At 36.9% G+C, this 25,934-nt stretch overlaps 1 protein-coding gene across 1 annotated transcript in view; it reads left to right on the forward strand.

Moving 5' to 3' along the window:
- The window catches only part of MALRD1 (MAM and LDL receptor class A domain containing 1), a 576,646-nt gene extending 558,112 nt beyond the window's left edge, over window positions 1-18,534 (forward strand). Inside the window, exons 39-40 of the mRNA XM_070382053.1 lie at window positions 15,003-15,078; window positions 18,218-18,534. Of these exons, the coding sequence (XP_070238154.1) occupies window positions 15,003-15,078; window positions 18,218-18,298 (157 nt within the window). The 3' untranslated portion in view covers window positions 18,299-18,534. The remainder of the gene's footprint in view (window positions 1-15,002; window positions 15,079-18,217) is intronic.
- Window positions 18,535-25,934: the final 7,400 nt, after the last annotated feature.

The raw sequence follows: 25,934 nt of genomic DNA on the forward strand, positions 1-25,934 counted from the left end.
GAAATTGGATATCAAAACACTGGGCATTTCAGGGAGGCAGGAAATTTAAATTTAAGAAGTGACTATATTCACTCATCCCAATATCATCCTCACACTATATCATTTCATTTGGATATTTATATGTGTGACAGATTTTACCCTGAATGTTTCTGAAAACAATGCCTGGCATCTGACAGTCTAATCTAGTCCATCTAGTTGGTAATCTAATTATCAGTTTTATTCATAATGATATTATTACTCCCATTCTACTTTTTTAAATTTTATATTGGAATATAGCCAATTAACAATGTTGTGATAGTTTCAGATGCACGGTGGAGTGACTCAACTATACATATACATGTGTCCACTCTCCCCCTATATAGATGAGTATATAGATTTACTCTTAAAGTAATATTCATATTTATCAAATGAACAAAATTAAAAATTTCACATGAATGTTCAAAATATTTGCTGTAAATAACTAGTAACTCCTTAAGTAACCACTCCTCTGATCGTTGGTTCTTCCCTGGTGGCTCAGATGGTAAAGATTCTGCCTGCCAATTCAGGAGACCCAGATTCGATCCCTAGGTTGGGAAGATCCCCTAGAGAAGGCAGTGGCTACCCACTCCAGCATTCTTTTCTGGAGAATCCCATGGACAGAGGATCTTGGCAGGCTACAGTTCCTGGGGTTGCAAAGAGTTGACTGTACAAAATCAGCTTACATGCAATGTGTCAGGGATATAAGTCTGGAATAATACAGGCTTCAGTGGTTTGTACATATGTGTGTTGTCATTGCTAACTTTCCCAAGTTGTTTCAATTCTGTTGTCATCAGATACAGACTCCAAATAGTCTAAGAAATAAATTCTGTGTGAAAAAATAGAAAGAGCACTTTACTGTATAATAGCTCCATGTTCTAATTATTTGATCTGAAGATAGCTATTTTCCCATTTCAATACAGATGACTGTTTAGCAGAAGTAGTCCTCGGGGCAAGATTCAAGGCACTTTTCAGCATCATCTTTCTGTTCACTATAAATCTTACATGAGCAGGAAGACAGCATTTCAGTCCTGATGTATTTCAGTGTTTCGTTTGTTTCTGTCTATCCAAGCAATCAGAGTAGAAGAATGTGTTGTAGGGAAACCAGAGTTGCTCCTTGAAAGAGGTAACCTCATTTTAACCTCTGTTTAAATGAGGAAGTACAGGAAGGTAGTAAAGATAAGTGAGGTATGTGCTATTAGCAAACCATTTAGCTCCACAATGGCATGTAGCAAATACATTCAGTCACTATTGCCAGAAAATCAGAATTCTAAATGTTGTTCATTATTAATGATACTAGAGGGTAGGGAATTTCAAAGAGGGGATGATGGGATCAGCTCCATAATTTTTCTTCACGAACTGCTTTGCCATCCTCCTGCTAGACTCTTTTCTGCTTTCACATCATCTTTGATAGCATTTCTCCTTAGAACCATCCTTAGGGACACTCTTAACAAGTTCAATGATCTGTTTACTGTGTGGGAATCTCTAGCTCACCAATGAATCAAAGGACACAGTCACAACAGACCTTAAAGACCAGCCTGTTTTTGTCTTTGGAAAGAGAAACACATATATCAGAAACTTAATAATTCATTAATATACTTGTTGGCAAACATTTATTAATCACCTAGTATGTGCTGGGCACTGTGCTCTTGGCTGGGGATATAGTAATACAGGATAATGTACAATCTGGTGGAGAAGGCATATAGAAAAGCAAATAATGTCATTTCTTCAACAAGCATATATGCAGCTACTTCCTACTAAGTTTTGGAGAAACACAGGTAAAGAAGAGGTCAAGTCTATTTCGGAGGTGAAAATAATATTGTGGGGGAGGTTGAGAAAGGATTTATGTGCTACATCACTCAAGTCTGAATTCATAGGTTGAAAACCCCAGATGAAAAGCAGGAAGAGCAGACAGAACAACTTGTGTCAAGGTACAGGCTGTACTGGAGAATGATGTGGATTAATGTGATGGCTTAATGTGTAAAGAATCTGCCTGCTAATGCAGGAGATACAGGTTCAATCTCTGGGATGGGAAGATCCCCTGGAGAAGGAAATGGCAACCCACTCCAGTATTCTTCCTGAAAAGTCCCATGAACACAGGAGCCTGGTGCGCTACAGTCCATGAGTTGCAAAGAGTCAGACATGACTAAACATGCAAACACAGATAAGGAAAAATGATAGGAAATTAAGAATTTAAGAAATCTACATAGAATGCTAATCATGTGCTTGTGTACATAAAAATTTCTCTTTATATTTTAAAACTAAGTTGTTTTAGAATAACTATAAGAAAACGCAGTTTTATTGCTTTTTAAAAATTTTAAGCACTATGATCTGAATGAATTCAAAGATCCAAGAGAGTTTTAATAAATGTATTGATAAACCCAATATAGGATATATTTAAAGGAATTTGTTGGTATTTATAAGTCATAATGAAGTAAGTCAGTTTTTCTACACAGATTATCATATGGAGTTGTCAACTTTAAATTGTCTAAAATGATTTAGAAAGAAGCAAGTTGCTGGGCGATTGCTAAGGGAACTCACGAAGGCTGATAATTAACTTCAACACTGCAATCAGTTTCAATCAAACAGATTATGTGTCTAAGGGAATTCAATAAGAAAATTAGAGTGAGTTTTCATATAGAGCAATTTACATGAAAAAATATTTCATTCTGATTGAAAAAAGTTATATAGTACTTGGTCTTTTCCAATTGTGGGACTTTGGGTGTCACATTCATTCAAAGAGAAAGGAAGAGAACATATTTTCAGAAGATAAAAAAATATATATATATATATTTTCAGCTAGCAAAAAGTTATTAGAAATCAGAAGTAGAAACCAGCCAGGCACATGTGTATTTACTCATATCTAAACACCAGTGTTAGCAGAACAGGGCTATCTAAACTGTATGATGAAGGACCAGCTGTGTTTTGTTTTCAATCCATCACATACCAATGCTTTTGTAAGACGTACTGGGAAAGTGAAATTAAAAGACACACAAGACACTCGTCCAGATTTCTTATTCTTAGCCTCAGCACACAAATAGCAACAAACATTTCTAAACAGCTATCCTCAATTTTTGTATTTATGTCATCTTGGAACTGTAAACAGAATAAGACCATAACCAAATATAAATCACACTCTTGAGTAGTTCTGCAGTAGAGTACATGGCTCATATTTGGGGCTGAAGAAATGTTTCCTAGATAAATTATAAAGATTTTAGCTCCGCCTATAGGAAGTTAATATTCTAGTTGGACAGATGTGAGTATAGATAAATAAATGCAACTAAGTTCATTTTTCTAGACAGATTCTTACACAGCATTTTCAATTTTAAATTGTCAAAGATTTAGAAAGAAGCCAGTTTCTAGGTGATTGCTAGGGGAAATCACAAGACTGATAATTAACTTCAATACTGCAATCAGTTTTTAAGCAAAGAGATTATGTGTCTAAGGGAATTCAATAAGGAAATTAGCGTGAGTTTTCATATGGAGGAATTTACAGAGAAAAATATTTCATTTCAATTAACAAAAATATCATGTAGCCTGATGGTAAAATGCACAATGCACACTGAAGTACAAAGAAGAGATGTGGTTTACCTGGCTCCAAGGCTGGCAAAGACTCTGGTCGATGAGAAGGGTGTGTGCGTGCTGAGTGGCTACAGTCACATCCGACTCTGTGACACTGTGGACTGTAGCCCACCAGGGTCCTCTGTCCATAGGATCCTCCAGGCAAGAACACTGGAGTGGGTTGGCATGGTCTCCTCCAGGGCATCTTCCCAACCCAGGAATCGAATCCACGTCTCATGTCTCCCACATTGGCAAGCCAGTTCTTTACCACTAGTGCCACCTGAGAGGGTATTTAAGAGCAAAAATAGGAATTATGAAAAAACATGACCTACAAAACCTAGCCTAAGGAGTGTAGCCACAACAGGAGGTAGGTAGATGTTGAGAAGAAATGCTAAAAAGAGAGGAATCAGGAAAGACTGCAATAAGGATCTTGTCTTTTAGGTAAATGATTTACAAGGAGCCGGGCAGGACCGAGGCAAGGAGCTCATTCAGGGGAAACACCTCGTTATCTTTTCCAAATTGGAAAACCATCACCTCACCCTCAAGATTCAGATACACAGCAGCATAATGAATGGAATTTTGGAAATACAACAAAGTGCCAGAAAAGAATTAAAGATTATATTTAATGTCACCATCCAGAGATGCAGACTGTTACATTTTGATGTGTCTTCTTCCAAACCTTTATCCGTGTGCACACACGTACATACACTTTTCATCTTGAAAGTCTGTGTTTTCCTCTGCATCTGGTTCCCACTAGATGGCTGTGGATGTGCTAACACTGCACTCGGGAGGAGAAGCTGGCAGAGACCGCCTTTCTGTTGGCAACACGGGGTCTCCTTAGAGTTAAGCTACGGAAACCTGGGTCAGTTTTATTCATCCTAACTGCCTCCATATTCCTGGGCATGTTCCCATTTAAGCACTCTCCCACAGCTAGATCCAATTAAACAGTGACAGTTTTTGCGGTCAGTGATATTTATTTCCTGGCTGAGAAGAGTCGGAGAAAAAATATGGCAGCTGCTGTATCATGTGAATTGGTTTAGCAAGTTTGATGTCCCAGTTGTTGTTTGGTATTGTGACCCTGGATGATTAATCCTTTCCCCTCCTTTTTGTGGCATTTCTGGTTACATTTGCAAAGCCAATGTTTTCTGAATTTTCTCACCCAAAACATTTGGTTCAGATTGTTTCATAAGGACTGGCAAATGAAAACTTGAGTTCATGGACATTCCCCGCACTGCCCCTGAACAGCCCCCCCCACCCCGCCCACAACTGCCCCCAATTATCGCTGCTTTTCCAAATTGGGTTGTTTCTTTTCTTTCTTTCCTTTCTTACAGATTGTTTTAATTCTTTTTTTTTTTTAAAGTCTTCATCTTTCCAAAGGTAGACACCATTTTATAGCTCAATATTTTTGTTTACTACTCCTCATGATTTCTTCCCTTTTTTCTTTAGCAGTGGTCAGATAATACAGCATTTTAACACATTCAGTGAGAAAAGGATGATTTAATAGACTTGGTTTATTGTTTCTCATACTGCCTTATAACGTTGTACAATTTTATTCTAGCTGTAGATTCTTATAACAGATTTAATGTGCCACGATGTAATTACACACTGCAGATTGTAATCTTGGTGCTGGCTTTTTTATGATAAACACAACCATATGAAAATGCCCCCGAAATCAGATTCTCTAAGGTACTGTTGTGTTTCAAGGTTTCCATTAAATCCCTCTCTTCTGGCCACCACCTCTCCTAGATAGTTTTTACCGAAGCACACTTGGGCATAATCTCAGTGTGATATTTTTTAAGGATTTTAGTTGAAACAACTTAATGAAGCACATTGCTGGTCTTCCTAAAATAATATTGTGGGACCTTGTTACTTTGTTAGTCTTGATGATAGAGACAGGATACAGACCATAAATGTCTTCTCTCCTAAGCTGGACATGTGCTTCTAAGCAACTGGCTTTGGTTTGTTCTGTTTTGGAAAGCGTGACCTATGGTAACTGATTCTTTTGTCCTGCTTAAATTTGCATTGGAGAATCTTCAAGTCAAAGTTGTATCCTGTATGAATTAAATACACAGACTGGACCATACCCATTTCATGGACCATCCCCAGCGCATTCCCTCTGGGTCGACTCTATTTTCCAGTTCTCAGAATCCCTTTCTCCACTTCCTATCTACTTCTCATCTGTCTTATATTCTTCTGTTGTGCTTATCTTTGCAAGCTGCTGTAAATTTGTTTTCATTACAAAAAGGACAAAACAGTGTCTGAATTTTAAAATTTGTGATACCGTTCCTTAAAAACAGTTTATTCAAACAGGCTAAAATTTGGATTGGAAATGATCAGAGACCAGGTATAAAATAAAACTTATCTAGGGTTTTCAGAAAAGAAAGATGATATATGTAAATCGTGCGGCACTCATGGCTGCACAGAAAATGCAGTGCACAATCTCTCCCCATTACTACAACTTAAAAATGAACAAACCAAAAAAATCAAAACAAGCAAACCTCATTTTCATAGGTTTTAAAATCAGGAAGCAAAAAAAGAGCATTAATTTATATAATGGAATAGAGAATAAAAATTAATAGTACCCTAACTAAGAATCAAACATTTCTAAAAATATCTCTTGACCAAAAGAAATATGTTTAATAGATATGAGTAAAAAAAGTAGGGATCAAAAATATTTTATTTTTATTAGGATTTTATAATATATTTTCCCTTTACCTGAAAGATTAAGCACACTCAGGAAGACTTCATACAAACTCTTAGAACTGAAAATATTCAGAAAAACCAAATTGAAGAGTGTAAAATGACAGAGGCTGAAATGAGTAAAGTAGAATTGAGATTTACTTCTGAGGGACACCTCAAGTTCACCATTAATCAGGGTAAGCAAAATTTAATATAATAGGCATTACTCCCAGAATAAATGAATTCCATTTTCACCAGTGAAATGATTGTATTTCATAATTTAGATGGATCCTTTTTAAAAAAATATGTCACATGTACTTTTACTGTTAGAAAACATTTTCCCCAGTAGCAACAAATCATATACTCCATAGCCTGAAAACTCACATCAACTCCTGATATTTATACATAGATATTTCATACCGTTTTTCAGAGATACATATGAGATGTAGGAAACACAGACCTTTATTTTTCAAATGTTGGAAAGTGAGTTATTTCTACCAAATTAATTTTTCACCAATTGTATGATTTTTTCATTTCCTGTGTGATGAAATGGATAGGGGGACCAGCCCTGTTCTATTATACTCTTCTCCACCTGGTAGGTCAGCTGGTAAAGAATCCACCTGCAATGGGGGAAACCTTGGTTCGATCCCTGAGTTGGGAAGATCCCCTGGAGAAGGGAACAGCTACCCACTCCAGTATTCTGGCCTGGAGAATTCCATGGACTGTATAGTCCACTGGGGTAACAAAAAGTCGGAAACAACTGAGGGACTTTCACTTTCACTTCATCTTCAGGAAATCCCGCAGGCTACCCCTCTGGCCTGGCACTTAACCAGCTGAAAAAAAAAAAAAAAAGAGACAGAGGTCAAAAGTAGGCTCCTGGCCCACTTAGTCTTGGGCTAAGTGGAACAGAAATCTAAACACAAATGTGACTCCACGGTCACAATAGTAAAAATGAATGTCTTTCTCTGAGTATTGATGCAGTATATTGCTGGGAGTGGGCATGGAAGAACAGAGTAGAGAGTTAGCTAGTGGATCATCAAGACTTCAGACTATATACATTTGTTGTTATTCTTTCTGTAAATATTCACTTGATTCCTATAGCACTAGGTACTATACTAGGTGCTATGATAGAAGAGGAAGCCATATAAGGAAGAACCTCATTTAACCCTCTGTAAAAAATGCATGAACAAGATGATTGCAAAGGTCCTTGCTAACTCTACGCTCAGTCGTGTCCGACTCTTAACAACCCCATGGGCTGCAGCCCACCAGGCTCCTCCATCCATGGGATTTTCCAGGCAAGAGTACTGGAGTGGGATGCCATTGCCTTCTCCCTAAATAAATAAATCTATCATAAAAAGTTAAAAGTACTACAGTGAGTATTATTGCCAATGTTGTCACTTCCTTCTCCGCCCCCCCCCCTTATTCCAGTGTCCTTTCATTGGTCCCAAGCTTTGGGGTCAGGAGAAAGAAGGAGGGAGTTTAAATGAAAATATCAATGGCAAAAGGAGAAAATAAGAAAAGAAGGTAAAAGAATAGCACTGAACCATTAGTGGGCATCTACTTGTGGTGGGCATTTTATAAACATGTAATTTAATCTAAGAGACAGAAATCTAGTAAGCTGCCACCCTCTAAAAGAAATTAGATCTAGAGTCAGGAGCCACATACTGATTAACTCTGTAAGTACAGGACCTAAAGCAGTCTTTGATAGATAATATGTGTCCTAGAAATGTTGGATACATTTAAATAGATGAATATGAAAGATGATAAATAACATAATCAGCATTCTAGCATTCCACCATCTGGAGGAATGGGTCACCACATTATAGACATCATTTTCCTTTACACACTTAGAACAGTTATTTCTTAGATCTTAGAATGTTCTTTAGCATTTAGAAACAAACATAGAAATCATTTCTTTAGTGGAAGCATGAGAGCAAATTCCTCCACACACACACATGCACAACAAATATCTTTTGGTAAATAAATGATCATGTTTATCTCTTCAAATCACCTTGATGGCTACATTAGGAGTACCCAGTTTCAGAGAGTGTTGTTCTTCATATTTTTTAGTAGACAGATTTTTTACAGTACAGTTTTATAATACAGTCCACCTGGATACAACAGAAACCATTGTGCATGGCTCTCTCAGTGTTGTTCCACCCTAATAATTTGTGCTAAAGTTTTGAGCTCACTTGAGCATATTCTAAGCTTACTTTTAAGTATGAAAACATTGTGACAGCTTTACCCCCGTGAGATGGTAGCAAGGAGAAGATATTTGGTGGATTTGACTTAAGAAGACTGACCAGTTTCCCCAACACACAAAATTGGAGAAAAAGATGTCTGTTGTTAACAAAAAGAAAGTAAACTACTGATTGATAACCAAAACCAATAATAAATTTAGTAAAGAAAACGAATAAGATGCTCACTAAGACAAATTATAAAAGCAGATTACAATTATTAATAAACTTACAATATGTATAAATACAAAATGTTTATTAATAAACTTACAATATGTGTAAATACAATATGTGTAAATACAAAATGTTTATTAATAAACTTACAATATGTGTAAATACAAAATGTTTATTTTGAAGTATAGACTTGTCAGTTAAAACAATTCAAGCACTGTCTTGTCATTCTTTTCTATCAGCTTCCTGATAGCCATTTTTCAACTGCAGAATGCTGTCACCTTGTTTTTTTTTCAACCTAGATAAAAGCTTATTCACTTACCTAGTCTAAAGATTTTCACATTAAATGGCAATCAGACTCTACCTTAAAACTGTCCAAATGTTGCCATAATAATTTTTCTCATACACTAGCATTACAATTTGGTTTTATATTAATGAAGGTTTTATAGCTCTGCTAAGCTAGAGATACGGAGAAGGCAATGGCACCCCACTCCAGTACTCTTGCCTGGAAAATCCCATGGACAGAGGAGCCTGTTAGGCTGCAGTCCATGGGGACACGACTGAGCGACTTCACTTTCACTTTTCACATTGGAGGAGGAAATGCATTGGAGGAGGAAATGGCAACCCACTCCAGTGTTCTTACCTGGAGAATCCCAGGGAGAGCGAAGCTTGGTGGGTTGCTGTCTCTGGGGTCGCACAGAATCGGACATCACTGGAGCAACTTAGCAGCAGCAGCAGCAAGCTAGAGATTAATGTGTTTATCAATAAGAAGCCTTAACCAGAAAAATTATATAAGAAAAAGAGACAGAAGCCATCCAAATTGGAAAGGAAGAAAGAAAACTATACTATAAATGACATGAACATCTATAGATAGAAAACTCAAAAAAATCCATAAGAAAGCTACTAGAATTAATAAACTCAGCAAAGTTTTGATATACAAGATCAACACATAAAAATAAGGTATGTTCTTAAATACCATCAGTGAACAATCAGAAAAAGAAATTAAGGAAATAATCACATTGACAATAGCATATAAGAGAGTAAAATACCTGGGAATAAATTTAACCAGGAGGTGAAAGATTTCTACACTTAAAATTTCAAAGCATTACTGAAAGAAATTAAAGAAAACCTAAGTAAGTAGAAAGACATTTTGAGTTTATAGATAGAAAGATTTATTATTGTCAAGATGTCAGTACTACACAAAGCAATCTACAGATTCAACACAGTACCCATTAAAACTCCAGCAGCTTTTTTTTTTTTTTTTTTTTTTTTTTTTTTTGCAGAAATATAAAACTTATCCTCAAATTAGTATGGAATTACAAGGGCACCAAAGAGCTAAAACAATCTTGATAAAGAATGGACTTGGAGAACTCACTTCCTGATTTCAAAGCTTACCACAAAGCCATAAGAAATGAAACTGTGTGGTATTAGCATGTGAATATAAGTGGAGACCAATGGATTAGAATTAAGAATTGAAATATAAACCCATACATCTATGACCAGTTGAGTTTTGACAAGTCCATTCAATAGAGAAAGAATAGTCTTTTCAATAGATGGTGCCAGGGCAACTGCATTTCTGCATACAAAGGAATGGATTTGAACTCCTACCTCATACCATGCATAAAAATTAACTCAAAATGGATCAAAGACTTCAATTTAAGAGCTACAACCATCAAATATTTAGGGGAAATCATAGGAGTAAATCTTCATGATCTGAGATTTGGCAATGCCATCTTAGATATGATACCAAAAGTAAAGGAAACAAGAGAAAAAAAATAGAGATAAATTGGATTTCATCAAAGATGTTCGTTTCACTAAGAATGAAATAGTGCCCAACACTGTGAATGCAGTGAATGCCACTGAATTGTACACTCTTAAAAAATGGCTTAAATGGCAAATTTTGTTATATACATATATTTATCACATTTTAAAATTAATAAATACAATTAATATTCCTAGAAAACTTTGAATTATATTCTTAAATGGGTGACTTGTCAGATCAGATCAGATCAGTCGCTCAGTCGTGTCCGACTCTTTGCAACCCCATGAATTGCAGCATGCCAGGCCTCCCTATCCATCACCAACTCCTGGAGTTCACTCAGACTCACGTCCATCGAGTCAGTGATGCCATCCAGCCATCTCATCCTCTGTTGTCCCCTTCTCCTCCTGCCCATAATCCCTCCCAGCATGAGTCTTTTCCAATGAGTCAACTCTTCACATGAGGTGGCCAAAGTACTGGAGTTTCAGCTTTAGCATCATTCCTTCCAAAGAAATCCCAGGGCTGATCTCCTTCAGAATGGACTGGTTGGATCTCCTTGCAGTCCAAGGGACTCTCAAGAGTCTTCTCCAACACCACAGTTCAAAAGCATCAATTCTTTGGTGCTCAGCTTTCTTTATAGTCCAACACTCACATCCATACATGACTACTGGAAAAACCATAGCCTTGACTAGATGGCTACTTTGTTGGCAGAGTAATGTCTCTGCTTTTGAATATACTATCTAGGTTGGTCATAACTTTCCTTCCAAGGAGTAAGCGTCTTTTAATTTCATGGCTGCAGTCACCATCTGCAGTGATTTTGGAGCCCAGAAAAATAAAGTCAGCCACTGTTTCCACTGTTTCCCCATCTATTTCCCATGAAGTGGTGGGACCGGATGCCATGATCTTAGTTTTCTGAATGTTGAGCTTTAAGCCAACTTTTTCACTCTCCACTTTCACTTTCATCAAGACGCTTTTGAGTTCCTCTTCACTTTCTGCCATAAGGGTGGTGTCATTTGCATATCTGAGGTTATTGATATTTCTCCCGGCAATCTTGATTCCAGTGTGTGTTTCTTCCAGTCCAGCGTTTCTCATGATGTCCTCTGCATATAAGTTAAATAAACAGGGTGACAATATACAGCCTTGACGAACTCCTTTTCCTATTTGGAACCAGTCTGTTGTTCCATGTCCAGTTCTAATTGTTGCTTTCTGACCTGCATACAAATTTCTCAAGAGGCAGATCAGGTGGTCTGGTATTCCCATCTCTTTCAGAATTTTCCACAGTTTATTGTGATCCACACAGTCAAAGGCTTTGGCATAGTCAATAAAGCAGAACTTGTAGGGTGTGTCAATTGTAATTTAATAAGGTGGTTAAAAGGTATAAAATAAGCATTTACCTGAAAGTCATGTTTAATGGATGCAACATACAGGAATTTATTTTTTGTTTTTCTTCATTGCCCATCTAAAATAATTTCAGGTATCTATTATAACTACTTTCATGTTTTTAATCAGCACTGAAACTATTTTGTTAGTTAATAAGCCATGAAGTCAGTTCCTGTGGAGGTATCCATATGCTCACTATATCTAAATTAGAAACTTGTATCAGCCTTATCCTAGTTCTGCACTAACATATCTCTGTTTAGCCCCCTCAGAACACCACCTTATACAGTGCCTGCACACACTGGGTGTAGCCAGAGCTTAATAGTAATTTATGTGAATGCCTGTTAAGTCAGGGGAGGAGAATGCATGTGATTCACGATTTCCTTTTATCTACTCTAAACTTCTAAATCAATGCCCTTCTGATTCCCAGAGGTGATTCCATTCTTCGCAACCTTAGCTCTTAAAGAGCTATCTGCCTAATAATGACAGATACAGTAAGTTAAACACAGCATTTTTTAGCCTCATGCAGACTTAACATTGTACCATACAGTGTTAGGACTTGCTGAAAACTTCATAATCAAACATTTTATGTCCCTTGTAGCAGGATTTGTCATTTTAAGTAAAATTGTTTATGTTTGAGTATCCAACTTATATAACTGATGAAGGTGGAAAATTATATCATGCAACTTGAAATAGTAATTCTATGGAGTTGACACTTGAAATGTACTTAATTGAGTTATCAATGGGTAGTGGGTATGTTTTTACTTCTTAAATAGGAAAGACATTAAAATTAAGCCCAACAGTTCTCAAATTTTCCATATTGGGAAACAGCTCTTGATCTGGGGAAAATTAAAAGTTTGAGATTGCTAATAAACATAATTTGAAGTAAACATAATTCGATCACCTCCCACTACTCATACTGTGACCCTTTCTTCTTTTATTGTGGCCCCATATCCTTACACTTATGTATCCCTCTTCTTTCTTTATAGTCACCCACCCCAAAGGCTGGTCACTTCATTTTAACAGAAAATTATTTAAGACTTAAAATCCTTTCAGAAGAAAAGTAGCTTCTATAGCTGAAGCCATAGTAATAATAGGGTTGGAAAATTGATCAATTTACTTGACTTCTGCTTGCCAGTAGTGGTTTAGGTCATCCGGAGTCTTAGCAGTTGAAAGCCAAAAATAATCATCTCGTATCAAAATCTTTCCTATTGCCTGTGCCTCCCTTCTATCCCACTGACAGCAAAGCCTGTCTCTTCAGTTCCTGGTTGCCTGCCCAGTCTTTGGACCATCTGTCCTGTCTGGTCTTATGGTTTGGGTTTCCTCCTGCTTTCTGATTTCATGCCTGATTTCAGCCAAGAATTTTTCTCAGTTGTTGGTGTTTGTGGCTGTCTCATCTTAACCTAGCTCCTAATTTCCATCTTGTTTTAAACCTCAGTCTCTCCTGTACCAGCTTCTGCTTTCACATTTGACACATTTCAAAACACTGCTTCACTTCCTACCCAGTCTCAGTTTTAAGAGCAGCCCCATCATGCCCTAACTATGCCACTTATTGAGATTAGTGCTCTGAAAACTCAACCTTGACTGGTCTTGGAGAGAGAAAAGGCAAAGAATCAAACACCACTTGTTCATTTTCATTAATAATTATAGCAATTGTACATTTTCAATTAGTGGTTAAGTAATTGTTCTGTCATCATTTTAAAGTATATCTGTTTTGGTTTTTTTTTTCCCCACAAAGTAACTCACAAAAATGGCTGCTACAACCCTCTTCACCTATAACCCAAAGGTGATCTGGTTTAGCTACTGAACATTTAGGAACAGTAGAGGTCAGGAATCTTAGAAAACACTGAATCCACAGGGAGAATGTATTGCCAGCCAGTCACAGTTACCCAGATTATGCTGTTGGGTTCATTAATCCTGTTACTTTTTAGAAGAGGACCGTGTGGTTTGGTAGATGGAATAAGAGGTCACACTTCTGACAATATCTTATCAAAGAGGGAATCAGTAAGACTTACTCTTTACGCCCTTTTCTTTCAGAATATAAAGGTACATTATTGACAAGTATTAATTGTCATTATACTCTGATTAAGCAAATATTTCCATGCCTTTTGGGCTTCCCTGGTGGCTCAGACAGTAAAGGATCTACCTGCAACGTGGGAGAACTGGGTTCACTCCCTGGGTTGGGAAGATCCCCCGGAGGATGGCAGGGCAACTCACTCCAGTATTCTTGCCTGAGGATTCCCATGGACAGAGGAGCATAGCAGGCTACTGTCCATGGGGGTCCAAAGAGTCAGACACAATTGAGCAGCTAGACACAGCACATATAACTTTTTCTTCCTGGCTGCCTTCTTAAGACACTGGCAGTCATCCTGGAATTGGTCTTCCACTCTCTACCGTGTGTACATGTATGTGAATGTGTGCATATATGCAATTTTCCTTATGTCTTCAATAGCATGTATTTAGTTATCTGGTTATAATTATTTTTTCCTGTGATGAGCATTTGTTTCTTCATCAGTTGTGACCAACTATGCCAGGGCTAGTTGTCTTCTAATAAATCTATTGACTCTTAAGTAACCAAAATATAAAAAGGAATGCTCATTTAGGAGCTCAGTTAATCTGAGTCAATTATGCAGATATAAACCAATATGTGAGATTACCAAGGACATGCCTCTTTATGACTCCTGAAAGGAAATACTAACATAAAATTCTCTTCAAAATGTTCCTATTTAAATTTTCTGTTTACAATGTTAAATACTTTGACTCATATGCTATGTACACATCATTATGACAGACAATGTCATGGAAAATAGTCCTCAGACTGTGGTGGGCTTGGCACTTTTGAATCTATGGGACGTCACGGTGGTCTTTCCTTATAACCAGTTCAGCTTTACATTGCATCATTCTTTCTAATGTTGTATCCTTTGTATTATTATAGTAATATTTAAGAAATTAAGAACAACGTTTTTCTGTGCTTGGATTTATTTGGATCTAACTTTTCAGACATCACACTATGTTTGCCTTCAAAGATGTGGTTGCCTTGGTGTCCTACAAAGTAGTCTTTACTTAGGGAAATACCATCATAAAAATAAGTATGCTGGCTAGACAGTGTGTCTTCCAAAGATTTGTATCAGATAACAACTTGAAAATGTCCTGTGGTGAATTTCAATGCTTACTTTCCTTTCTGTGGCCTTGTGTGCTTTCAGGAAAACGAAAAGAAATATTAACCATGCATTTGTTAATCCAATTTATGGGAACTGGAGGAACCCAGAGAAAACAGAGGTAAGTGGCAATGATAAACTGTATTGTCTGAGAAGGGAAAACACAAGCACTTGCACTTGCACACACGCACACGCGCATGCACACACACACACACACACACACACACACACAGTGTTGTCTGGACAGGTTCCCATATCATGGTGAAGAGGTATGTTTTAGTGGACTTATTTCTCCACCAGAGAGATGAGATGGGAAGGATTTTAATTCTCTCTAAATATGCAGTGAGGATTTTCCATTTCAGGACAGTTTCAATCTGCTTATAGAAGAAGTTCACTGTTAAATGGCTTTGTGGTCATAGTTCATACTGAGAAAGAGGCAACAACTCTGGAAAATATCAGTTTAACTGACAGAGTATTAGTCGTCTCCTCACAGTAACTCTTCATGGACTGTTCTTCATATTTTATTCCCAAACACAAAAGGGAGAATAGCATTCTGTGCTCTCTTTCAGTTCAGGTGTGGGCTGTGAGGGCTGTGACCTGATAATTTAGACAGAGAAAGGAGAAACTCAAGTGTGTTACATCTTTCTTGGCCTTTTTAACGGCTACTCCTTATGAGTGCAATATGAAATAGGCTGGAGAGAAAATGTCAAGTAAAATCCCTCTCATCCCTTTCTTAAGTATGTAATATGAGCATCCATTTGGGTATAAAACAGGATTAGCCATGACACATCACGTCTGTGTGAAAGCTTCCTTACATCTGATTTTAGAAATATCGTATCAAATTAATTCTGTTGTCAAAGTGAGCATATGTTAGAAAACCAGTTTTTATTTTTAATGAAAGTCAGTCACAAACAGTTATTACTATTACTAAAAATAAGTAGCAGAGGTGGTTTCCAGCGTATTTGAGTTACGTGATCAAAGACTAATAAAACACTTGACTTTTTAAATTTCTGTTACCTGATAACTTGTGCTTCCCTTGTGGTTCAGCTAGTAAAGAATCCAGCCTGCAATGCAGGAGACCTGGGTTCAATCCCTGGGTTGAGAAAATCTCCTGGAGAAGGGAAAGGCTACCCACGCTAGTATTCTGGCCTGGAGAATTCCATGGACTGTATAGTCCGTGGTGTTGCAGAGTCGGACACAACTGAGCGACTTTCACTTTACCTGATAACTTAGAAGAGGAAGGGAGAAATTAAGGGCATTACATCTTCATTAATGACATAATACACTCTGTGTGTGTGGTTATGTTAGAAATGAAAATAAGTAAGATATACCTAAGAATACAGAATTAACTTGATTTCAAGTCAATTAAGTCACAGAGCAAAAATGAAAACATAGTTCTACTCAATGGATAATATTAATAAATAAGAAACAAAAGTAATGTATCTTCTTGACAAAGTAGGAAGGTGTAACATAAATGTATTTTTATTTTTACTAAAGAAAAGAAAATTTAATCTTTTTAGTCTTTAGTTTAACTTTTAGACTCTGAAAGTTACAAATGATTTAAGGAAATAAAATGTTTTAAATTTGACATTTTTTATCAATCATTCCTCTTTCATGTTGTTTCTTTCCATTAAGAATGGCTAGAGAAGAAATCCTGTCATAGCTCTCAACTTTTGTTGCTTTTCTGATTTCTGTTGTTTCAGAAACAAATAACTTTGTATTAATTAAACTAAGTGCACCTTTCCTGACATAACAGAGAAGTAGACTTCTCAGAAAATACCCTTGTGAACACTCTTAGAGAAAAATTCTCATATTCTGATATACAAATTTAGAAGATAGTATATTGAAAACCACGGACCCATCAGCCAACATCTACAGTGATCAACCCATAGTCATTCTTGTTTCACTTCTGCTGCCACCCATTCCCTCCACCCACCAGAATGGTGGTGATATTTTTAAAAATAGACTTTATTTTCTTTGAGAAATTTCAGGTTCAGGACAGAAGGTACATGGACTTTCCATATACCCTGTGTCCCCACACATGCATAGCCTTTCCCATTATCAACATCTCCCACAAGAGTGATACGTTTCTTACAACTGATGAACCTACACTGACATGTTGTTATCACCCAGAGTCCATAGTTTACATTACAATTCACTCTTTGTGTCAACCAGAGTGTTTTTAAGCAAATTCCAGTATCATTTAATTTTACCTGTAAAGACTTCAGTTATACTAGGATAAATATATTAAAAAAATATATAACCACAGTATCACTTGCAAACACTTAACAGTAATTCTGTGACACAATCAAAGATTCCATCAGTGTTCAACCTATCCCATTTGTCTCATAAATAAGTGTGTGTGGAGGGGTTGTACTTTGTTGTTGTTGGTATATTTTTAAAATCAGGATCCATATAATTTATGTGCATTCAAATTGTTAGACATGTCTTTGCTGCTGCTGCTGCTGCTGCTGCTAAGTCACTTCAGTTGTGTCTGACTCTGTGCAACCCCATAGACGGCAGCCTACCAGGCTCCTCTGTCCCTGGGATTCTCCAGGCAAGAACACTGGAGTGGGTTGCCATTTCCTCCTCCAATGCATGAAAGTGAAAAGTCAAAGTGAAGTCACTCAGTTGTGTCCAACTCTTAGCGACCCCATGGACTGCAGCCTACCAGGCTCCTCCGTCCATGGGATTTTCCAGGCAAGAATACTGGAGTGGGGTGCCATTGCCTTCTCCAGACATGTTTCTAGTCTCTTTTAATCTCTAGATTTTGTTTTCTATTTTCCCTTTGCAATTTATTTGTTGAGGAAATCATGTTGGTTGTCCTATACAACTTTCCATGTTTTAGATTTTCTAATATATACTGCAAAATATAATTCTCCCAGCTGAAAGCTGTTGGCTGTTGTTTTTTTGTAAATATTTTTATTTAGTTTTATTTAAACTAACTATAATTAAAGTAACAAACTTAAAAACAGTGCCATAGAAAGAAGCAGTCAAGATCCTGGCTACTGCATTCCCCCATTGCACCAGAGGTGAGGATGAGGCAATGGCTCCTTTGCTCTGAGGATGCTGGGCACACACCAAGAAGAGGCCTGTGTCAGTGGTTCGGGCAGTATGGACTGGAGGTGTTGAAGTAGGAGTCACAGATGCACTAGTTATTACTCCAGTGAAAATCCATTAAAAACTCACTGCATGATCTGGGAAAAAGTCTCTTATTTTAAAGTCTAAAATCATAACTCTTTCGATGTGTTTTTCTTTAGAGTTCTGTATACTCCTTCTCAAATCCATTATATGACACAATATCAGGAAGACTGGAGACTATATCTAATCGTCTCAAATAGTGCGATCAAGATCATCAAGATTGGGACTTCCCTGGTGGTCCAGCGGCTAATACTCTGCACTTCCTCTGCAGAGGGCACAGGTTTGATCCCTGGTCAGGCAACTAAGATCCCACATGCTGCATGGGATGGCAAAAGAAAAAAAAAGAAAGAAAACAAAAAGATCAAATATGATCTTGTATCCAGTCTGTGAACTCTGATAGAAACTCATCTTATCCAATAGTAAAACTGGAAGGGATTTGGAATACCACTCTAATTATTACAGTTACAAATAAATTTTCTTATAGAATATTTTGAATGTTTTCATGGAATCTGAATTAGAACTTTATCTTCATTATATATCTGAATATTTTAATAAAATGTCCCACTTAAGTTTCTTGTTTTCTTTTAACTTTATTATAGTTATTTTTTAAAGGATGAATCAAATTGTTTCAGATTCTGAATATAAAGAAGTTTTCAGATGCTTATTTATAGTCCATTGGGCTTAGAAATAAAGTTGAACTGACTACAAACCAGCAGGAGTGGGTGGACAAATATAGTAATCCTAATCAACATAACCATGAATAAAAGGTATTTCTGTATTTGGAAAAAAAGAATATGATAAATTATCATCTTGAACTTTCCATCTATCTTTACATAGATATAAAAATAATGCTAAAATATATGTTAACAAGCTTTGTTTTTCTGAAAAGAATAGAGAACCCAGAAATAAACCTGCACACTTATGGTCAATTAATCTGCAACAAAGGAAGCAAAAATATACAATGAAGAAAAGACAGTCTCTTCTGTAAGTGGTTCTGGGAAAACTGAACAACTGCTTATAAAAGAATTGAATTAGAACATCTTCTCACACCATATACAAGAATAAACTCAAAATGGATTAAATAATTAAATGTAAGACCTGAAACCATAAAACTGCTTGTAGAGAACATAGGCAAGCATATGTAAATTATAGCAATATTTTTTGGATCTGTCTCATAAAGCTGGAGAATCCCATGGATGGAGGAGCCTGGTGGGCTGTAGTCCATGGGGTTGCTAAGAGTCGGACACAACTGAGCGACTTCACTTTGACTTTTCACTTTCATGCATTGGAGAGGGAAATGGCAACCCACTCCAGTGTTCTTGCCTGGAGAATCCCAGGGATGGGGGAGTGTGGTGGGCTGCCGTCTATGGGGTCTCACAGAGTTGGACACGACTGAAGTGACTTAGTAGCATAAAGCAAAAGAAACAAAAGCAAAAATAAACAAATGGAATCTAATTAAACTTAAAAACTTTTGCACAACAAAGGAAACCACTGACAGAATGAAAAGACAATCTACTGAATGGTAAAAAAAATATTTGCAAATGGCATAACCAATAAGGGGTTAATATCAAAAAAGTATAAACAGCTCATACAACTCGATATCACAAAAAGAAACAAATGGGCGAAAGACCTGAATAGACATTTTTCCTAGGAAGAATACAGATGGCCAACAGGAACAAAAAAAGATGCTCGACATCAGTAATCATCAGAGAAATGCAAATGGAAACCCCAATGAAACATCACGTCACACCCATCAAAATGGCTATCATCAAAAAGTCTACAAATAACAAATCTTGGCAAGGATGCATAGAAAAGGAACCCTAATACACTGTTGGTAGGAATGTAAATTGGTTCAGTCACTATGGAAAACAGTATGAGGGTTCCTCAAAAAACTGAAAATGGAACAATCCCACTCTGGGTGTATGTCCAAAGGAAATGAAAACACTGATTCGAAACTTAGTGTTTCATATGTACCCCAGCATTCACAGCAGCATTATTTATAATAGCTAAGATATGGAAGCAACCTAAGTGTCCATCAACAGATGAGTGGATAAAGAAGATATGAGGTGTGAATGTGTGTATATATGTGTGTGTATATATATTACTTAGCAAAAAAAAAATGAGATTCTACATTTGCAACAATGTGGATGAAGGGTATTATGCTTAGTGAAATAAGTCAGACAGACAAATATTCTATGTTATCGCTTATATGTGGAATCTAAAAAATAATACAAACCAATGAATATAACAACAATAACAAAAACAAACCCTCACAACAACAAATACAAAAAAAACCCTCACAGGTAAAAGAACAAACTAGTGGTTTCCAGCGAGGGAGAGGGCAGAAGGGAGGGGTAAGAAGCGGGTGGAGGATTAAGAGATACAAACTACTATCCTTGGCATAAATAAGCAAGGATGCACAGCACAAGGAAATATAGCCAATATTTTACAATAACTTAAATGTAGTATTATCTATAAAATATTGATTTTTTTTTTTAAACAACATTTTGGGCTGTAAGTAAAAACTTCCCTACTGAAATGGCTTAAATAATGGGGCAATTTTTAGCCAACAAATCAGGAAATTGGGAACTAGGGTATCTCTTTGCTTTGTTATTCTTTAAAAGTTTTATTCTAAATGTGTATTTATTTTCGGCTGTGCTAGGTCTTCATTGCTGCATGCAGTCTTTCTCTAGTTGCAATAAGCAGGGGCTACTCTCTAGCTGTACCACAATAGCTTCTCATTGCAGTGGCTCCTCTTGTTGAGAAGCATGGGCTCTAGGCTCATGGGTTTCAGTAATTGCAGTATGTGGGTTCAGTAGTTCTTATGACAGCTCTATGGCTTCAGCAAGGATTCTCATTCACAAGTTTCATTACTCAGGCTATGTTTGGGACATTTCTGAGCCCCATGTAAATTTCACTACCAACATAGTGCCCTTTGTGAGAGTACACGGTAGAGAAAAATATTACTTTTCATTAAACTTACAATAAAGTTAATCTCAAATTTTATCGAAATTAATTTTTTGAACTCCATAAACTGCATTCTAGTTTTGCTCTCTATGAATATCTTTTTCTACATGCTGCTTTTCAACTAACACCAAAATTTCTGAACTTAGAAAAAAAAATCATACAGGAGAGGATCAGTTGCCATTCTTATTGTTGAATTGTTGTTGTTTACTGGTTCATGGCATTGTGGGACATATGCATTTTTGGAAGTTGCATTTATTTTAGCTTAAAAATATCATCCAGATATATTCAGTATTTTTATCTTACTTCCTAAAGAAGCAGTGGATTAAAATTCAGGTATAGCTTTAGTAAAGGTCTCAAAGCTACTACATGAAAAATATAGCTTAAGTGCAAAAGAGATAATAAAAATGACTGTCCAATTTAAATTGGCTTGTTTCTTTGGAGTATCGAGGAAACTCCTGACATATATGTAGCTTCTGACTGAGACTAATGACAGAGACTAGAAAATCTACACAGACTAGAAATTATGATATTTTTAAAAGTGTTTAAAACTTTCTTCAGGAGCAAGTTAAACACACTTTAAAAAGTATAAGTCAAATATTTGTGAGGCCTTAACAAATACATGGAGAAGGCAATGGCACCCCACTCTAGTACTCTTGCCTGGAAAATCCCATGGACGGAGGAGCCTGGTGGGCTACACTCCATGGGTTCAGGAGGAGTCGGACACGACTGAGCAACTTCACTTTCACTTTTCACTTCATGCATTGGAGAAGGAAATGGCAACCCACTCCAGTGTTCTTGCTTGGAGAATCCCAGGGACGGGGGAGCCTGGTGGGCTGCCGTCTATGGGGTCGCACAGAGTCGGATACGACTAAAGCGACTTAGCAGCAGCAGCAGCAGCAACAAATACATATGCAGTTCTGTGGAGCTAAAACAATGAAACCAATTTTTCTTATCCAGTAAGTAGAAGAGGTAGAAATGTTTATGTTGTTTTCATATTTTAATGCAAGATTTAGAAATAAAAATTTTATTTTTATTTGCATACTTCTTTCTCTGAAAACTTTCTGATATAAGTCCAAATTTGCATCATTGTGATTTTTAAAAGAAACAAAGGAAGCAAAAAAAAAAAAAACCAAACCAGAGGGACAACAGGAAGTATAGAGAGCCCACAAATTACATAATTCAGCTTTAAATCATCTAAAATGTCACAAAGGACAGAGAATCTGTTGAAAGTTTTTTTTTTTTTTTTAAGCTGGTAGATGTCAGGAGAATGGATACCAATGAATGGATACCAGTGCTAATAAATTCTTAGGGCTTTGAGTGCACACATATTTAAGACAACATCTTACTGTTAACTGGACACATGTGACCAACCTGCTCTTTCCCAAAATATACTTTAAGCCAATAGCAACATTAATAACACACTGATAAGTACTAATCATCTGCCAAATACTGTTCTTATTTTATGTGTTTTAAAATCACAAACATGGAAATATCTGTATATTATATTAGCCACATGTGGATATTTAATATGAAATTTAAATTAGCCAAAATTAAATGCAAATGTGTGTCTTTTGTTTTACTAGCCATGTTCCAAGTGCTCAATAGCCACATGTGGCTTGTGACAATTGTATTGGTTAACACAGAATACATTTCCATCATCCCATGAAGTTCTCTCCAATAGCAGTGGCTTAGAACAACGTTGAAATATTTTCTTATAAATAGCACAGCAGTAATCTCCCGTACTCTTGCCTGGAAAATCCCATGGACGGAGGAGCCTGGTGGGCTGCAGTCCATGGGGTCATGAAGAGTTGGACACTTACTGAGAGACTTCACTTTCACTTTTCACTTTCATGCATTGGAGGAGGAAATGGCAACCCACTCCAGTGTTCTTGCCTGGAGAATCCCAGGGACGGCGGAGCCTGGTAGGCTGCCGTCTATGGGGTCGCACAGAGTTGGACACGACTGAAGCGACTTAGCAGCAGCAGCAGCAGCAATCTCTATAAATCTAATAAGCACTGAAAATATTTCCCAGTGTATGTATTTTAACTAGAAGCAGCCAAATTTTAGCATAATGATAAGTTTTGAATAATACAAAGCATGTTTAGCTGTAAGCAAACTACCAAATATATGTGATAAAGTAGAATATTTTAACAATGCTTTCTTGGCATATGACATATTATAACCATATCATCTTTGCCTAGTTTTTCTGCATTTAGATGGCACTTTGAAAAAATCATGTAAGAATTTGCTTTTCCCTTTTCATCTTCTTGACTGTCAGTCATTTTTCACATTTGTCACACAGAGAACTGAAGATTCATGAATCCTTTAAATAATAACTGCCTTGTATTTTTCACTTAAGGGCATGTACTTTAGGTAAACCTACTACGATATTCATGGCAATGTCTTTTGCAACAAGCAGTCTTAAACTTTATTCTTAAAAATAAACACCAGGGAAAATCCATAAAAGGACTTTGAGTTTGTTTTCCAAAAAGTCTTTTAAAAAATAAGATTTCAAGTATATATTTCACTGTGAACAATGAAAGCTTTGTGAGTCTTTTCTCTGGCTGCGGCGGGTTTTAGTTGTGGCTCTAAAGATCTTTTCCATGCGGTATGCAGACGCTTGGTTGTATCACGTGGTTTCTATTTCTCTGACTAGGAATTGAATTTAGGCCCCCCTGCACTGGGAGCCACTGGACTACCAGGGAAGTCTTGCTTTGTGAGTCTTAATGTTATTCTGCTTTTTTTTTTGGTATCAACCTTCAAAATGCTTGGAGTTTATTGCTGATGTGTCTAGAAAACCAACACAAGGGTTCAATCTGTAAAATGAGTAATCATTAAATTCAAGAACTTGCTCTTTAATTAGAAGTGAAAAAGCACCACTTTCTACAAGCACCCACTTTGTGAAATTTCAGTGAAACTGGTTACATGCCATATCTTGAATTAAAGAACTCTATAACTATGAATCTGTTAAGTATGCAAATAAATAAAAGCATAAATGAATGATTATGATACTTAAGGATCCACTCAAAAATTCACAGATACATGTCATTAAACATTCTGAGAGAGTAAAGAACACATTTTCTTCTCTAGAATGTGGAAGCAATAATAAAGAGGTTTTTATTTTTCTAAATTTAAAAACATTTATTTCTATAGGCCTGGTTCTAGCCACTTTCAAGACAGCTTCCTTAGAGTTTTATAATATTTGCCTAAAGCTGTGTTACTAAGAAATCAGCTGAGGAAATTAGCATAATCTCTGCAGTCAATATATAATTTGGAGCCAATGAAAAAATGCCAGAATAAAAGATAAAGAATAGGAAACTTTGTTTCTCTCTCTAGCTTTCCCCCCCAACTGTTTACTAGTGATCCCAGTGAGAAAATAAGACATTGTTGTTGGTGGTCAGTTGCTAAAGTGTATCCTACTCTTTGCAACCCCATGCACTGCAGCACACCAGACTTTCCTGTCCTTCACTATCTCCTGGAGCTTGCTCAAACTCATGTCTGTTGAGTCAGTGATGCTATCTAATCATCTCATTCACTGTCACCCCTTCTCCTTTTGACTTCATCTTTCCCAGCATCAGGGTCTGTTTCAGTGAGTCAGCTCTTCGCATCAGGTAGTACTGGAGCTTCAGTTTCAGCATCAGTGATTCCAATGAGTAATCAGAGTTGATTTTCTTTAAGAGTGACTGCTTTGATCTTGCAGTCCAAGGGACTCTCAAGAGTCTTCTCCAGCACCACAATTGGAAAGCATCAATTCTGCAGTGCTCAGCCTTCTTTATGGTCCATCTCTCACGTCTGTACATGACTACTGAAGAAACTATGGCTTTGACTATACAGACATTTGTTGGCAAGTGATGTCTGCTTTTGAATATGCTGTCTAGGTTTGTTATAGCTTTCCTTGCAAGGAGCAAGCATCTTTTAATTTCATGGCTGCAGTCACTGTCCACAGTGATTATGGAGCCCAGGAAAAGAAAATCTATCACTATTTCCACTTTTTCCCCTTCGATTTGCCATGAAGTGATGGAACCAGATCTTAGTTTTCTGAATGTTGAGTTTTAAGTCAGCTTTTTCACTCTCTTTAACCCTCATCAAGAACCTCTTTAGTTCCTATTCACTTTCTGCCATTAGAGTAGTATTATCTGCATATCTGAGATTATTGGTATTTCTCCAGGCAATCTTGATTCCAGCTTGTGCTTCATCCAGCCCAGCATTTTGTATGATGTACTCTATATATAAGCTAAATAAGCAGGGTGACAATATAGAGCTTTGCATACTCCTTTCCCAATTTCAAACCAGTACATTGTTCCATGTCTGGTTCTAACTGTCCGGTTCTAACATGCATACAAGTTACTCAGGAGAGAGGTAAGGGGATCTGGTATTCCCATCTCTTTAAGAATTTTCCACAGTTTGCTCTGATCCACACAGTCAGAGAGTTTAGCATAGTCAAGGAAGCAGTAGATGTTTTTCTGAAATTCCCTTGCTTTCTCTAGGATCCAATGAATGTTGGCAATTTGACCTCTAGTTCCTCTGCCTTTTCCAAACCCAGCTTGTACATCTGGAAAATCTCGGTTCATGTACTTCTGAAGGCTAGCTTGAAGAATTTTGAGCCTTACGTTGCTAGCATGTGAAATGAGTGCAGTTGTGTGGTAGTCTGAACATCCTTTGGCATTGCCCTTCTTTGGGATTGGAATGAAAACTGATCTTTTCCAGTACTATGGCCACTGCTATGTTTTCCAAATTTGCTGGCATATTGAGTGCAGCATTTTCACTGCATCATCTTTTAGGATTTGAAATAGCTAAGCTGGAATTCCATCACCTCCACTAGCTTTGTTCACAGTAATGCTTTCTAAAGTCTTTCTAAAGACTTCACTT

Source organism: Bos mutus, chromosome 13 (assembly GCF_027580195.1).
Source record: "Bos mutus isolate GX-2022 chromosome 13, NWIPB_WYAK_1.1, whole genome shotgun sequence".
Lineage (NCBI taxonomy): Eukaryota > Metazoa > Chordata > Mammalia > Artiodactyla > Bovidae > Bos > Bos mutus.